Consider the following 16,173-nt stretch of genomic DNA (forward strand, 5'->3'; position numbering starts at 1 on the left):
TCGAAAGGGAAGTGACCTTAGTTACAAATTACAGCGGAACCCCGTTAATACGACCACCTTCGGGCCATGAAAAATCGGTCGCATTAACGGGGTAGTCGTGTTAAAGGGGTTCTTTAAATAAGAAAATGACATGACTGAGCTTTTTTTTGGGCCAGAAAAAAGTGGCCGTAATAACGAGGTGGTCGTATTAACGGGGTGGTCCTAAGGCGGGGTTCCACTGTAAAAGCAACGACCCTCCCAGAATAGCGATCGCAAGCGTAGCTTGACAGCAACATCTGTGTTTCTTCAGAGGAGATTTCAGGCGAAAATCTCGATTTAACGTCTCGCATTGCCACTTCTTACAGCAGCTGAGAGACTATACAACTGACAACTGCTTAATATACCAAAAGCAATGCAAGGTAAGGTTGCAGAGGACAGGTAAAAGAAACCTATCAAATAACTTAGCAATATACATTGTAAGTTTCCGCCTAAGCTGCAGAAGTTGCGAACCCCCGAAAGAAGGGAACATCTACAAGTAGCAACAGAAAAAGTCGCCAAATTTATGGAAATGCGGTCATATGTAATTATTATTTTCGGAACTTTACCGATTGAGAATTCTTTCGATTTAAAAAATTTCGACATAGCAAAAGTTTTACATAGTCTCTCAAAATGTGATATGACAACTCAAATGTTTATGTAATTTTTCCAGTAAAGTGTTAAATGAAATCAAGCCGGTAGGTTTAAGGCTCAAAAGGCTGAGAGACTTTATCCACGAGTGAATAGCAATAAAATATATAATTCTCTTTGTTAAGCTTTGGTGAAAAGCGAAGAGTCACCCTCAAATGTTGCTTTAATGGTAGACTCTTTCTTCTTTTCTCCGCCTAATCAGTATACAGCTATTTCTATGTTGTCACTTGATGACAGGCTATGCCTACTCAAGTGGCATGGACGTATAATCAGATTTTGAACATTTCATTTCGTTCAGGCTGAATTTATCGAGAGTTTAGTATTCTATGGCTAGGTGGCTTAGTAAACACTGATGGGTCTTTATTTTTCACGATAATAAACAAGTATTTAATTGTTGATCAAATCTTGTTGGGCGAGGCCTCACGATTGCACTCTTTTCCGGATCGATCGTGCCTTAGCTGACCACGTTATCAAACATTTAATTTTCACCTTATTACATTTGTCTAAAGAAATCTACAAGGATTTTTTATGCCTCTTTCTGGTCTTACAAAATCTAAAGTTTATTCGTCTCATATAACTTTCGATCTTTTAAACGCCTATTTGGAGCAGCACTGACCAAAAATACAAAAAACAAAGTAGAAATGAAAAAAACTCATTTCCGGCGGAAAATGGTTGTTCATCGGTATGAATTAAAGTTGGTGCAATGGATTCAATTTTTTAAAGAAGAATCATGATTGAGATAAATTTAGCAAATGTTCCTTTTGTTCAAACTTGTCAGAAAATTTCACGATCCGACAACATGATCTATCCGCCGATATTAACTCGGTTCGTGTCTATCCTTCCGACCGTTTTCCGGGCGCTTTCACTCGAGTACCTCATCCTTATATATAAGTTGGCTGTTAACCTAAATCATTTCGTAAATACCCCAAATTTGATTTTCAGGGTAATAATAACACAATCTGCAGATACTTAATTTCACTTACAGATCTCACAGTTTCCGTCTGCCGTAATTCTCTGGGCTTTCTTTAGTCAGCAGGTCCATGGGTACAGGATATCAGCGCTACTGATGAGCTTTGCTCGGCTTTTCAAGCATATTAATTCTAATTTTGTAATTGATAAGTATCTCTCTCTGATTGGTTGGTTTTTGCATCAACCAATGATTTCTTGTTCCACAATCACCGACTGTGGAGGAATAGGCTAAGTGAAGGAGCTACGCCAAAGACGACCCATCCTGCTTACTACCAATATCCGGCTATCCATAAATCAGTTTGCAAACTAAACATGTACAGTTTTTCGTTTCTTTATTTATTGTTACCTTTGGTTTTGATTTCTTGTGCTTATTGAGTAATGAATGAGTTGCCAGTAATCGGATACCCGTGTTTGCGCGAAGAACTCTGGGATCGTCAGGGGGCAAACATTGCTAGTCGCTAGAAGGAAATGTATGACGAAAAGTTGTTTCGAGGTACAAGAAAACGATTTTTGAGAGAGATCAATGCTTTTTCGCCGTCGTTTTTATCGCAAATGGATTTGGGCAATGTTGATATGTGGAATATGTAAGTTTTTCTTTGAATAACCGTGAAATATGTGACAAAATCTACCGATAAACTCCGTTGCTTGCGTGAGGTTTATTGTGAAATTTACATCGCGTAATGGTCTGAAAATATTACTAAGTTAATTAGGTATAAATCGAGAGGAAATAACCCCTTTTAAGTTGTGTGCAGGCTACTTTTGACTTATTTGAACGCTTAGTCGTACAAATAATACTGGAAATAAGCCCGGTGGCGATCATTGTACTGTCTGGGGTTTTAATGACAAATGAGTCCGCGCGACTCATGCTGTGTGGCTACTGTGTTGCTCAAAGCCTTTGTTTTGCTTTTACAAGCACGTATTTCAGTGATTTTCCTTTTCTATAACAGATCAAGGGTAGCTCCTTGAATATATCTCTGAGTATTTGTATTTGAAAGTGCCATTTGTGCGTGATTATGCTTTCCAAAGTTTGGTATTGACGGTTGAGTGAAATTGCCCGACCCAAAGGGTAGTAGTTCCTTCTGCAATTTTCGATTTCTGTTTTAGAGCTTCTTTTCTGTCTTAATATTTAACTTCTCGGAGGGTCTTTTCTACCATTTGCTCCGGGTAGCCTCTCGAGATCAGGCGTGTATTGAAATTTTCAGTATTGTCTTCAATGTATTTCACAATAAACCTCAGGCAAGCAAAAGGGAGTTTATTGGTAAATTTTATAACTTATTTCACGGTTATTCAAACAAAAACTTATATTTTCCATGTATCAACATTGCCAAAATCCATTTGCGATAAAACAACGGCGAAAAAGCGTTGATCTTTCCCCAAAACCATGTTTTTGGTCGTCGAAACATCTTTTCGCCATACATTTCCTTCTAGCGACTTGCAATGTTTGCCCCCTGACGATCTCAGAGTTCTTTTCGCAAACACGGGTATCCGATTACTGGCAACTCATTCATTAAGCTTAAAATGTGTCACGGTGAATCCGACCTATTGTTTCGTTGAAGCAAACTCTCAAGGGGTATGTTAGATTAACACCCGGAAGTACAAGCTCTGATCATATCCCCACCGTGGTACAAGGAGAGAGGGTGGATAGGCCCCCATCTTAGGTTTTCGTTCTTTTAAGGCAGAGCGAAATAAATTTACGTTGATAAGACAACCCTGAGCTTGCTCTACAAGAAGATGCCATTTTTGGTGGTTATGACGTCATATGGCGTCAAATGAAGTCATTTGACCCGCCATCTTATGTTTCACTATTTTCTTAAAATAAACAAACCTCTTTGGATACATTAAGTACCCAAAACTCTGGGCGGTTCTGTCGGTAAGTCAGGGTGGTTATTTAAAACATCAACTTTCCAAATTTTTTATCATTTATGCAGATTTCGTTCAAATATACGGGGATTTCACGACTTTTTCTAATAGTAGACGCTTTCTTCTCTCTTTTTTCCTCGTTAGTGCAGACTGCTATTATCAAACATGACGTTAACATCACATAAAAGAGCCGGGTTAAGCTTACTTGACAAGTACGATCGTATGGTCGGTCTTCGAACAGTTTGCTGCGGTCATTTAACAATATATAGCTGACTGTAATTAAAGCATAGTTATTTGATGTGCACTTAAGTATACATGCCTCTTATTCAAAATAATACATTTAGGTATTAATAATTCGACGGATCGATCCGTCGTTACACTGAATTTCCGGGTCGTGACTCATGCAGTTCCGCCGCAAAAGTGATTTTATTGCAATGAATTTATCTGATAAGCAGTTTAACAGTTTAAGGGGTTTCCATTTCTTCATGCCAGGCATTTCCGTTCAAACGCCTCCTTGTCTTCATCTGGGTCGATGATAAAATGGACCCGATTTCCTGCGGATGTTGATTATTTTTCTCTACTTTTAAGGTGGCTCCGAAATTCTTTCCAGCATTTTTTCAGCACCTCTCCTTTGCTGAATCAATGCTACCACGTTTTTCCAGGTGATGCCATAATAATGGAAGCAAAGAAATAGCTAATGATTGGTGAACAAGATATGATCATTTCCTTAGCATTACAAGTTACCATGGAAACGGTTTGACTTGATAAACTCTCCTAATTTTAGCTTTAACTCAACCACGAGACGTAGTTTAAACCTGCAGCTGTTTAAAAGAACGTGTAATTTGGCTGAACTTGTGCATAAGGAGTCTAAAGTGACGCCATCAAATACGCAAGAGTTAAGTCAATAAGATGAGGGCAGTTAGATAAGTGGGAATTTTCCTTTCCACTTATTGTTTAAAAAACGAAAAAAATAATAAATAGTATTTTTATAGCGCCTATCCAAGCGTGATCTAGGCACTTAAGGTCTAAAACAGAAATCGGGTCGCTATATATCATAAAAAGGTTTATGTGCAATGGGTGTCATAAAAAAGCCATCTAAAACTTCGTGTCTTCAGGACGAAAATGCGTAACATCCATGAGAGAGTTTTGGTTTACATCTTGAGGGACGGTTGGGTTTGCAGTGTGCTTGAATGAAAACTGCGAAACAGCGCCATCAGATGGAGATTTATCTTCTTGTCCCTGAGCTTCAATGTCCTCTTTTTGTGCTATGAAAGCAATAATAATACAATAAAGGCGTTGTAAATCAACGAAGAATTGTATAACAACATTAATAAGTGTAATAAAAATCATACCATCAGAATATATTACTTCTAATACAACTTTTAATATAGGAATGGGGGAAGTGGGGCCGAGTGAAGGGGGAAAGCTCATTGCCAGCTTCTGCCCCTTTTGTCCTTCTCTCTTTTTCTCGGCTATTATCACTCATCTTCCTAAATGCCCTTAGGAAAGTCTGTTAAGCCAATAAATGACGCTTAAGCCATCAAATAATCAACTTGGCACAAAATATTAGTTTCCTTCAATTGATTGTCACTAAATAGGTGCAAGGGACGCATGGATACGTCTAGGAGTCTATATTTATTTTAGGTCAGAATACGGGCCGGATTCGGTATTTTTCGGCAGTTGCTCTTGATGGTTCTATAAGAAACACGACAATAAAATTTTCACTTCTTTATAATAAACATTGCAGCGCCTACCTTTGAACTTGCAGGGTAACACTGAAGATTGGAAAAACAAAACCAGCAAGAATCCAATCAGAGTTAATACCCCAGGCGTCATTACAAAGACGTGTTGTACGTAATCGCTAATGGCCTCATTTGAATCAGTGCTGTGTTGAAGAAGAAAAAATATCAGGTAAAACAAATTATACTAGAGGGCTTACCAAATGGTATATGACGAAGCTGTGTCATCTTTTCAAACTCGTGAGGGTACGTTACCGTTATAATACCTTAAATTACTCGTAATTAAGCGCCTTATTCCCAGACATCGTGAAACATCCATGCGATAATAAACGCTTATAATTAGATTCAGCTTTAAGATCTCGATTGATTGTTTTTTTGTTTGTTTGTTTGTTTGTTTGTTTTATACCAGGTGTGTTTAATGCTATACCTCAATACTGCATCGAAAGACCCAGCCGAGATATGTGATGCAGTTCATTTCATGTTTATTTGGAGAATTTGTTCGTATATCGTATCGCTATGGTTAGCCTAATACACCGTATAAGTCAAAGCACCATGGAAAAAGGAACAGGCAAAATCATTCCAACTTTTGAACCTCGAAAATGAGTCCATCCGAAAAGGAAGCCACGACAAAAACCTTAGTTCGTATAGTGTGATCGTCCGGGTGAGGGTATAGTTCTGAAAAGAACTGTTGTTGGTGACTGACGTTTCGACAACCTGAGCGGAAGTCATCTTCAGAGTCAAGTGAATAGTGTTTGTCAGTCGATGTTGTTATAAGTCTGGTCCGTTGAACGTTATTGGTCAGTTTAGCCATGGTCAACGGAACAGACTTATAACATCATCGACTGACAAACACTACTCACTTGACTCTGAAGATGACTTCCGCTCAGGTTGTCGAAACGTCAGTCACCAACAACAGTTCTTTTCAGAACTACCCTGACCCGGACGATCACACTATACGAACTACTGATACTCCTGGGTTCAAACCATTTACTAACAAAAACCTTCTAGACAAGGAGTCTCCGCTTATTAGCAGACTTTTTGATAATACTGATTTTCTGCATAGTACACACAAAGCAGTTTTACCCATCATTTCTTTTTCCATAGACTAGGTTCGCAAGCAATTTTTCTCAACAAAATAATTGCTACGGCATGAAAATACACAGTCATGAGATTTTGAAATCGTTAAAGCAATAAGTTTCTATCTGGTTTGTATCATTTTGCAGCAATACAGTGAAACCCATTTCAAACTTACTCTTTCTCTGGATAAAATCCTTGTATACCAATGACAAGGCCGCCACTTGCCAGTCTAGCAATTACAGTGATAATTGAAATCACTGCTCCACTGGTTTCCTGTAGATTTAGTTATGATATCGTTATTGACCGGGCAGTAAGTTATAATGTCTTATATTGATTCGCTCTCCAGATTGAGTTTTACATTGGCTGCAACAAGCGAGCAGTAAAGCCTGAAGACAACGAAGAACAACGAACCTCGACTCTACGTTTACAGTAAACTATGCAGTTGAGATTCTTGTTTGTTTGCTAGCTTGCTTGTCGGGTAGAATGGTGGGTAGCTGGTTGGGTGATGAGTTATTTAGCAAGTTTGCCTCAGACACACAAGACATTTTAATAATTCTGTCTGAACAAATTACCATTTTTATTTGTACCTTTGCTCTAGAGATATTTTGGGAACAAAAGACACACACAAAGATAGAAGTTTGACGTATGACGTATTAGCATGGACTGGGGCTCCTCCGAATAAAGATGGGTGAATATTTTTGATATCTTTTCAAATTTGTGAAATAGAATCTCGATATTTCCAACAAAGAACTGAAGATTATTAACGTTAAAGAACAAATTTTGGAGAGCTTAGCGGATAGAGTGGGCGCACCTAAGTTTAGACGTGTCTACGTCACTAATCTGTGTGCAGGAGTAAAAGAGGACAATCACCCTATATCACTAACCTTGTTTTCTCCTATCAGTTCAGTGATAAAAGCCAGCGCCATTACATACATAACGGACATGCCAAATCCTATTAATATGACTGGTGCGTAGGTCGCTTGCCTGGTGGAAGGAGTTTGAAAATAACTCCAAAGAGCACCGCCTATCACAAGGGAAGCTGCCAGAAGGTAACTCCACTGCAAGAGCAAGAACAATGCAAAGAAAGTTTGAAAATCGTTCCATCAGTACGACAATCGTTTCAACTCCATAAAAAATATATTTAGTTGATACCTTTGTTGAAAAAGAAATCTCCATTTACTGATTTTTTTTTTATCGTCGAGTATTTTTTCTTTTCTTTTTTAGTTTTTGAGTTATTCCAACTCCATGTTATTCTTCACCTTTAACCGCAGAAAAATGACCCAATATCTAGATCTGTTTTTGCTAGCAGGTCATGTAATGTCAAGCCTCGATCACGAGCTTTCAGAGCTTGAAAGAATCTCTTCTCTTACCCCTTCCAAAGCTCCCCAGTTGCATACGTGAATACAAAAATATATAATCTTATATAACTGAAGAAAAATTGACAAAATGAAACCAAGTAATAACCAGACACACGTTAAACACTATTTCACCCATAGCTAGTACCAAACAACTAGCTCGTTTGGCTTTTTACAATACGCCATATTATTACCTTGCTTCCAATCTTTTTGTTGAGTTTCTCACAAAACAGGCTTGACAAAGATGCACTTATCAGAAGAACCAATGGAAAATAGGCGATGGCTTCCTAGAGGAGACACGGGACACAATAAAACAAATCAGTGATGTTCACCAGACGAGACTTCAGTACATTTACTGCTTAAAATAACAACAATGTGCGTATGCCAATTTATTGTTTCTACAATACAATTATACGTTATGATATGATACAGCTGCACGGAATCTGTTCGTAGCATTTTGCTTAAAATTTGTTACCAATAATTAAGAAATAGAAAACATTTACCATGTTTCTATCGAGTTATAGAAACACGAGTGGAAGTTTGGAAGAACAAGAAATGCTGTGGGAACACGAGCCGCAGGCGAGTGTTTCCACAGCTTTTTCGAGTTCCCCGAAACTTTCACGAGTGTTTCTATAACTCGATAGCTATATACTATAACTCGAAAACACCGCGACGAAAAAAGGAAAACAACTTGTTAACTTTGATTATCGAGTTTTAGCATAAATGTACTAGCGTTCTATCACGAATGCCATTCTCTGATTGGCCACGCTACTCACTATCTATTCTGTGATAGATAGTGAGTAGCCTAGCAGTGTACCCATGTTAACAAAATGACGGCCGCTTCTTGGCGTTTTCGAAGTGTCTATGAAGAGGATTTAAATATAGTTTTGAACGACTAGTAGATTTATACTCAAACAATTAGTTTATTCGTTCTCGATTTCTATGCGTGATAGTTGGCTCGGGCTGCGCCCTCGTCAACTATCATGCGAGAGAAATCTCGAGCCCATAATCTTAATAGAAACACGATTTTTCACCAATCAGCGCGCGTATTTTGTTAGGACGGTTTTCTAAATGCTATTACAGGCAAAGTAGAAAACAAAGTCCAAGAAATCTGTCAAAGTATTTACCTTTGCAAATAGTAGTCTTTCCGTGAGAAACAGTGGTAAGTATGTATAAACTGTACCCTGTACAAGGCGTGAACATGTGTAGACAATCGCTACCTGAAGATTAAAAATAACAAGGCATTTTGAGTGCAGAAGCTTCAGTCTGGTACTAAGCTTCAATTGCTGTTATACAATTGTCTAAATCGTGATAGGATGTGTTGTTTTACTGATTATGTCCTAAACAATGTTGTCATACTTGCATAAACCAGTTTTTCCTTTCCACCATCCCCTCCCCCTCCCATTTTGAACCTTTTCTTCAGCTTTTAGCACGTTTAGCTAGCTTACTATTCCATAAGTTCTAGGCTTTGGTTTTGTCATAACTGTGAGCAATTTGCGATTCTTAAAAGCGCCACCGAATAAGAACTTTGCTATTATTACAATTATAGTTCTTTATGTTTCCGCCTTACATTTTTATTCTTTTTTTAACAAGGATTATTGTTATTGAGAACCTCTCACACTCTACTTAAACAAACCTTATACAAGCTTGGATCCCTCAGCCAGCGTTTGATTGTTTTAGGACGTCTTTTCTTAGCTGGATGAATTGGTGATGAAACAGGAAGACCAAGCACTTCCTGTTTATCTTCTGAAGCTGAAGGATTACAGCCATCCTCAACAGATTCAGTTTCTTTATCGTCTTCCTGACTTCTGTCCGCGACAGTCGGTAGCTTCTCAACAGACGCATCAAGTTCTAAATCTTTTCCCCCATTTTCGTTCGTTAATGGCTGGACAGGCAATTCCGACAAGCTGAAAGTGACAGATGTTTTTTGTCTTCGTTGGCCTGAAGTGTCGCTGGAGCATTCTTCCTCTATTTCATCACTTCTTTCATGTTCAAAACCAAAGTTGGGTAGGCCCAGTTGTACATCACTTGTAATCGACACGATTCCGCTTCTTCGTTGCCTACATTTGGCTGAAACCGATGTAGGCTTGTCTTCTTGGTCAATTTCCAGCTCTCCTTTAACTGAATCTACTTCATTGTTGTTGTCCAGGTTATCGTCTCTTTCTATGTCCTGAAGTTCTTCTTGCTTCCAGTAGCTGTCCCCAGTTGCATATTCATCATTTGCAAAGTCGACTGCAACGGGGTCTTCGATGCTCTCAGTTGCCGACAAATCTTGTTGGCTGTAGTCTGATCTGGATAGGAGTCCATCAATAACACGCACTAACAAGCTCTTCTTACGATCACGGTGTAACTTCTGCAGTTCTAGAACGATTTGCTTTCTTGTGTCGTCGCTTTGTGGACCTTCCATTATTCCGAGAACCTTCTGAATTTCCTTGTTTCCTTTTTTAGGATCTCCCTGAGTTGATTTTTCAATCTCAGTTTGTGATGGACTATGATCAATCTTCTCCTCCTCGTCAAAAAATATTACATCAACAAATTTCCGCAGTAGACTTCTTTTTCTCTGACGATTATTTTCATGATCCGGGGTGTCTTGTTCTTCTTCCTCTTGGTCTGCTTTTTCATCCCACGAAGTCACAAGCATGTGAACAATTGAATGAGCGAGACTGGTATTTCGAGAGTCTTCAACAAAAAAAAAAAAGAAAGAAAGAAACGATTATAAAAAAATCTATATATTTTTTTACTTTTGTTCATATTATATACTCAATTTAAAGTAAATATTACCAATTGCAAGAAAACATTTCAATTTGTTAGTGTACCCTTTTCCTGTCACTCTATTTTGTAACAACATGGAGCCAACTCCTCAGCCGCATTTGAACCTTATTAATTATTGGCGGTCAGTTCTTTTTTTCATGCTGATTACCAGTAATTTCAAACTAACTTTGATTTCCCAATTCTAACACTCCCATAAAAAGTCCTCCGCCATGCTGAAAAAAAATCAGTTTTGAATATATAAGAACGTGCAAAAGACCTACAAGGTTACAGCTCAGTATACTGAAATGAAAAAGAACAAAGCACTATTTTCCTACGTTCTCTTTGGGGTAATTCACATTGAGCCAAAAACACATGTAACGTGTCATGTATTTCAAGAGTTTTTCTTTAGCTACTGATCCATGATACATTAGAGTGGTTTTCATTTGAGTGTTGAAAAGCAATCCTCCGTAGGAAAAAAGATGGCGGCTGTACATTTTACCACAATACCATGCGAGCCTAATACAGCCCGTAAAGTACAAGGAAAGCCATAATTTTTCAGTACATGTCCATGTGCTATCGACATCAGAGTCTGCGCGGGGTTTGAAGGTTTTACAACGTTCCCGTCCGTTTTTATGAGCGTTGTTTAAGTTTCCGTGCGCTCGGAATTATGGGTAAATGTACCGATCGCCATCTTTTTTCCTTCGGCGGATTGGTATTGCATCAAATACGCTGAACGATTGCCTTGAATAGGTCGCGCCACTTTTTCATCCAATTAGAAGTAAAACCAAAACCAATCGTGACTCACTCCCACTCGTTTTTCTGCACTGCATGAAATTCCTTGGAGTTTTGATCGGTTCACTGGATTTTCTGTGTCCTTGTGATTGGTCAGAGCGATTACTTAGGTTTTGGCTTTGCGACACTCAATTGAAAACCTCTCTCTTCGCTGTCTTGAAACTAGATTTAGACTTCCCCTATCTAAAAGTGCGTACGTGTAAATGCATTTGATAGTTGGGAATGATTATGACATACAGAATGCCATAAAGTGTAATCACGGTTACATTTTCCTTGAGATTGAAAGTGTTAGAAGTCGTACATCTTTGTACAGCTGGATGCATTGTACTTCTTGCCAGCGAAAGATTGAAGTCCCATTGCAAGTTTCGTGTTGGTCATAAGCAAGAGAGGATAAGTTATCATACTTTAAAAAGGCACTTTGCTCAAAATTAAAGGCATTGAAAGTTTTAATCATTCTTTTCTTACCGCAAGATCCATATATGTACTAGATTTTCGTACACGGTTCCTGAGTTCCGTTGTCCCAATGTAGAAAGCGTTTGCAAAAAGGACTCCTGTCCCGGTTGTAATCCAAGAGAGATACTGTGATATCAATAACAGATAATAAATAAATACCTGAATTGCCCAATCCCCCAAGGCCAGCGGGTAACAAACAGGAAAACAAAGAATATAAATGAAAATAACTTGATTAAAATCCGAACTGACGGGAGGTACACCAGTTGACTATTTTCAAGCATGGCCGAGAAGCTGAACTCAGGACTAATGTGAACAAATTGAGAAGGGAAAAGGCGGCAATGACATCTGTAAGGATTTGTTCAATTCTCTGCGCTTCAAACTTTCCACGTAATTGCAAGAATGCGCGCGCGACAATGAAATCAGTTTTGCTTCTTTTTGTTTTTTGGAAAAATCAAGCAACAGATTACACGGCCTGTTATTCTACTAACCGCAAAATCTGTCAGGTTGTCAGGCCCCAGGTTATCTCCACTGTCTTGGCCAAGAAGAGCCCAGGCGACGATGTAAACATAGACACCACTTAAGAAGCTGAACATTGTCCTAGATAATGAAATCAAACGAGCATAATTAATATATATATATATATATATATATATATATATATATATATATATATATATATATATAGAAAATAGCCCAAATTACGCGCGCTGATTGGTTTAGAATCATGTTTCTATTTGACTTCGATAGAAACACGGAACTACCACGAGCTGTTGACAAAATGATGGCGCGAGCAAAGAAAATTTACATTTTCATGATCAAAGTAAACAAGTTGCTTTCTTTTTTGGTGGCGGAATTTTCCAAAAGAAATAGAAAACATGTTCTATGTGTTTCTATCGAGTTACAAAAACAATATAATAGAAATATTATATTTTTCATTTTGTTATTTTCGTCTTTTACCCGCGGGTACGTACTTTGAACGAGCTTTTAGCTCACTAGACGATACGTGGGTAAATGAATGATTGATTGATTGATTGATTGATCGATCGATCGATCGATCGATCGATAGAAACACGGAACGTGTTTTCTATTTCTTAAATAAAGCTGGCACGAGTTCATCTTTATCTCGTGAATGCAGAACGCTTAATGGGTTTAAGTATCCCTTGCAACACTTGTCACCCTCATAACTGGAAACTAATGAACAACTAAAAATTTAAAAATCGTAGTTGTTTAGCTCTAACCTCAAGGCAGTAAGTATTGTTAGTTCCGAAGCTTTGTCAGCCGCATTAGTGACAAATGCCAAGTGATTTATCTCCACCATGCTAAAGCAGCCACCTGTCAACGCCGAAAAGAAGCCAAAGTAGACAAGTGGAATCCAGCTTTGATCTCTTCCATCACACAAAAAGCACTTGCTGAACAAAAAAGGGACTCCGATTGCCATTAAAAATGTTGCAACGAGATGCCAAGATTTTCGTCTGCCGATTTTTTTCGATAGGAAAGGAACATTGACATTGTCTCCAAGGTACCCTGTTATCAGAGACATCGAGGCGTCTGAAATTTGTGCAATCAGCACCATCATCCCCGCCTGTGAAGCTGAAAGTTCCACGACTTTCATGAGGAATATAATCAAGAATGAGAAGATGTGCTGCGAGTACAGGTCGTTAAAGACATTTCCAACGGCGCACGAAAACCGTTCCCTTGCCCTCATTATGTTTGCAGTAATTCCAAAACGACTGATACTTGCTTTTTCTGAAACAAAGGATTCAGATTTACAAAAAAATAAGCTGGAATGACGATACCATACAAGTAGACTTTTCTTATCACTGAATCGGTCTCGGGATTACCGTGGGTCCAAACTCCGCTGTACAACAGAGAGACTGATTCACTGTTTAGGGGAGTCTTTATATGTTGCAATATTTGCCTCGTTAGCATAGGCGATGAAGTGTCTTATCGAGCTAGCTAAAATAATATCAGCTCTGAACACTGAAAGAGCATGACACGATTAACTGTCCCGAGGAATTTGAACCCGGTGAGTACTTTTTGAACGACGCGGGTTAAAAAAACTTATAATTTTACAAAGAATGTAGGAACTCATTATAATTAGCGCGGTTGCTATCGAGAAATTTTGCAGGGTTTTTAAGAAAGCAGATCACTTCTGGATCATTACACCCAGTAAGCCAAACATGGCACCAGCTACTAAGATTCACAAGCTTCAAGGCACTTGTCGGTACGGCAATAACATCTCTTACCTATGAAACGTTTTGAATCTTCGATGCAGGAGTGGGTGTCATGCAGTTCATCTACGGAACCGTCCAGTGGAGAATGAAGCAGGGGCTGTCAAGAACACACTCGTGTCTCGATAAATTCTGCACTTCTGACTTTGATCCAATTTATAGCACTCGTTGCACACTTCACTAAGCAGCGCTACCACGGCGACAAAAAAAAGACGTCAAAGAGTGGTGTAACTATAATTGTCAGAACGGTTCAGCGATAACTGTCATAATTGTTCTTGATCGTCCACTGCAAATCGATCGCAGATATATTTTAGTCTTCAGCTATCGCGGAACATTCATTTTAATGGTTATAGTGCAGTTAAAACACTATAAAAAATATCATAATTTGACAGGAATTTCAGTTCCAGTAATCAAATTCGCTATCAGAGAAACTTTCACACTGAGACCAGTTGTGCATATATAATCAAACAAAACTCGAGTGGATTTTAGTTATAAAAATAACTCCAAGAACGTAAATTGCTGCATAGCCCCTGGGGTGAAGCTTTCAACTTTACTTGTAGGTAATTAGAGAGGTTGCTACTATAGCAAATCGTCCTGTTCTGCTCACCAGTAGATGAAATCCAAGCCTTTTCCCCGAATATCTGCCATGTACGATTCAATAGCATATGTACTGATTCGTTGGACAGTTAATTATAGCAAGGTAGAGATAAATGCGCGTAAAGAAAGATCTGGTTCGTTCGGCTGAAAGGAGCAATCACCCTAACAGACAATGGAAAATAGACAATAGCTCCTTAAAAATAGATTTCGTTCGTAAGAAAACGATGTCTGATACCGCCCAAAAACGTGATGATCTCTGAATGAAATGAAGCTATCTCTAATACCGCCCAAAAACGTGATGAACAAATGAAGAAATGATAGAAAAATCTAGGTTACCACATTTGAGCTTCTCTATCTGGACTTCGATTGTCTTGAATTCCCCGCTATTTCAAATTCGACTCATTCCCCCTTTACTAGACAAACTTTCTCAGTCACTTTAAAATAACTTTCTAGGATTTCTCGAGCTCCGGACATCTCGAACGTTGCTTTCGTTTCCCTTGACACTTCGATACAGTAGGATTAAACTGCACTGCGTTAACGTTCGAGGTAACTGTATGATTTCTAATTAACCCCCTTGTTACTTATTATAACGTCATCAACGCCGTTATAAATGGACAATGATAATTTGATGTCGTCGACGAGCAGTTGACCTTTGATCTAAATTCACACTAAGTGACGTCAACGCACGTTAAGTCTGCCATTAATTTAGAGCAAGCAAGGTATACATTTTCGCGTTGGGAAGACTGAATTCAGTTTTGGGATAGCCCATGCGTCTGTCCTGTTATGATCCTCATATTAATCAAGACATTGTCAAAGACGCGTGGCGTGATACGTGACGATGGGGCTAGAAGTCTACGTAAGTTGCCGCGCGGCTATACTTGGCCACGCGACCATGCGGTTACGAGAAGTTACGTAGCTACGCGGTTTCGTGACCACAGCTGGACATAATCCAGAGGCTTTAACAACTTTTAGTGTTTTCTTACCTTATTATCATTCAAGGAATACTTAATGCAAACAGTCAAATGGTAACCTCGATTATTTTATTCAGCCAATAGTTGTCAATCAATACAAAAACTAACCGTTACAATGTGTTCTTTATTCCACTTATTTACCTAGAGGCACTAGCTACATGATATAAGCGAAGTGATCTTGAATTCAAGATCAGAAATCACATCCTATTATTGCAGTATTCGTTGAAGATTCTCTTCCTTTGCTGCCTTGAAAATTGCAACATTTACCTTTGTAATTATAAGACCTATATATGAGAAAATTTTCAATTTAATGAATGTGAAAACAACACGTGTAACTCGCGGGTAAACATGCCAGCTACGAAAACTGTTCATACACAGTGAAGGCGAACCAGACATCTAAAGCACGTAGCTCGTTTCGAAACCCATAACAGGCAGCAGTTATTTACGAGAAGTTGGCGTGAAGATTTATTTTGAATTGAAATTCTCATCTTCAGTCTACAACTTCAGCAAGACAGCGGCCAAATGTCAGTATGTTAACCGGTTCTACGAGAAAGTTTTTAACTTTGAAAATAAAACGTGTAATTTGGCTGATCTTATCAAATAAGGTGTCTTAACAGTCGCCATCGAACACCAGCACACAAGAGTTTAGTCAAGACGGGCGTTGCTAAATAAGTGGGAACTTTCCTTTCCACCCATTGTTTAAAATATGACA

At 38.6% G+C, this 16,173-nt stretch overlaps 1 protein-coding gene across 2 annotated transcripts; it reads right to left on the minus strand.

The window, feature by feature from the left end:
- Window positions 1-1,836: 1,836 nt before the first annotated feature.
- Window positions 1,837-15,070, minus strand: LOC145496185 (uncharacterized). 2 transcript variants are annotated; one of them, XM_081475855.1, is made up of 13 exons: window positions 14,827-15,070; window positions 13,909-14,179; window positions 12,901-13,408; window positions 12,151-12,259; window positions 11,675-11,788; window positions 10,605-10,650; window positions 9,303-10,345; window positions 8,794-8,886; window positions 7,861-7,953; window positions 7,196-7,369; window positions 6,487-6,584; window positions 5,250-5,380; window positions 1,837-4,760 (listed from the first exon to the last, which is right to left on the minus strand). In XM_081475855.1, the coding sequence occupies exons 3-13, from the start codon at window positions 13,365-13,367 to the stop codon at window positions 4,591-4,593; spliced, it is 2,538 nt and encodes an 845-aa protein (XP_081331981.1). In that variant the 5' UTR covers window positions 13,368-13,408; window positions 13,909-14,179; window positions 14,827-15,070; the 3' UTR covers window positions 1,837-4,590. The 2 variants fall into 2 exon arrangements, with proteins under 2 accessions (XP_081331981.1, XP_081331973.1); XM_081475847.1 differs by having other exon boundaries at window positions 14,501-15,070.
- Between the last annotated feature and the right edge of the window lie 1,103 nt (window positions 15,071-16,173).

The sequence above is a fragment of the Orbicella franksi genome, chromosome 1 (genome assembly GCF_964199315.1).
Source record: "Orbicella franksi chromosome 1, jaOrbFran1.1, whole genome shotgun sequence".
Taxonomy (NCBI): domain Eukaryota; kingdom Metazoa; phylum Cnidaria; class Anthozoa; order Scleractinia; family Merulinidae; genus Orbicella; species Orbicella franksi.

What these genes read in the sequence shown, in the direction of transcription:
- LOC145496185 (XM_081475855.1), bottom strand. Translation starts at nt 13,367, where the DNA reads ATGAGGGCAAGGGAACGGTTTTCGTGCGCCGTTGGAAATGTCTTTAAC. An exon ending in GGGATCCAAGCTTGTATAAG is followed by an intron (nt 8,887 to 9,302) that starts GTTTGTTTAAGT and finishes TTTAATCTTCAG; the next exon opens with GTAGCGATTGTCTACACATG. An exon ending in GTTACCCTGCAAGTTCAAAG is followed by an intron (nt 4,761 to 5,249) that starts GTAGGCGCTGCA and finishes TTGCTTTCATAG; the next exon opens with CACAAAAAGAGGACATTGAA.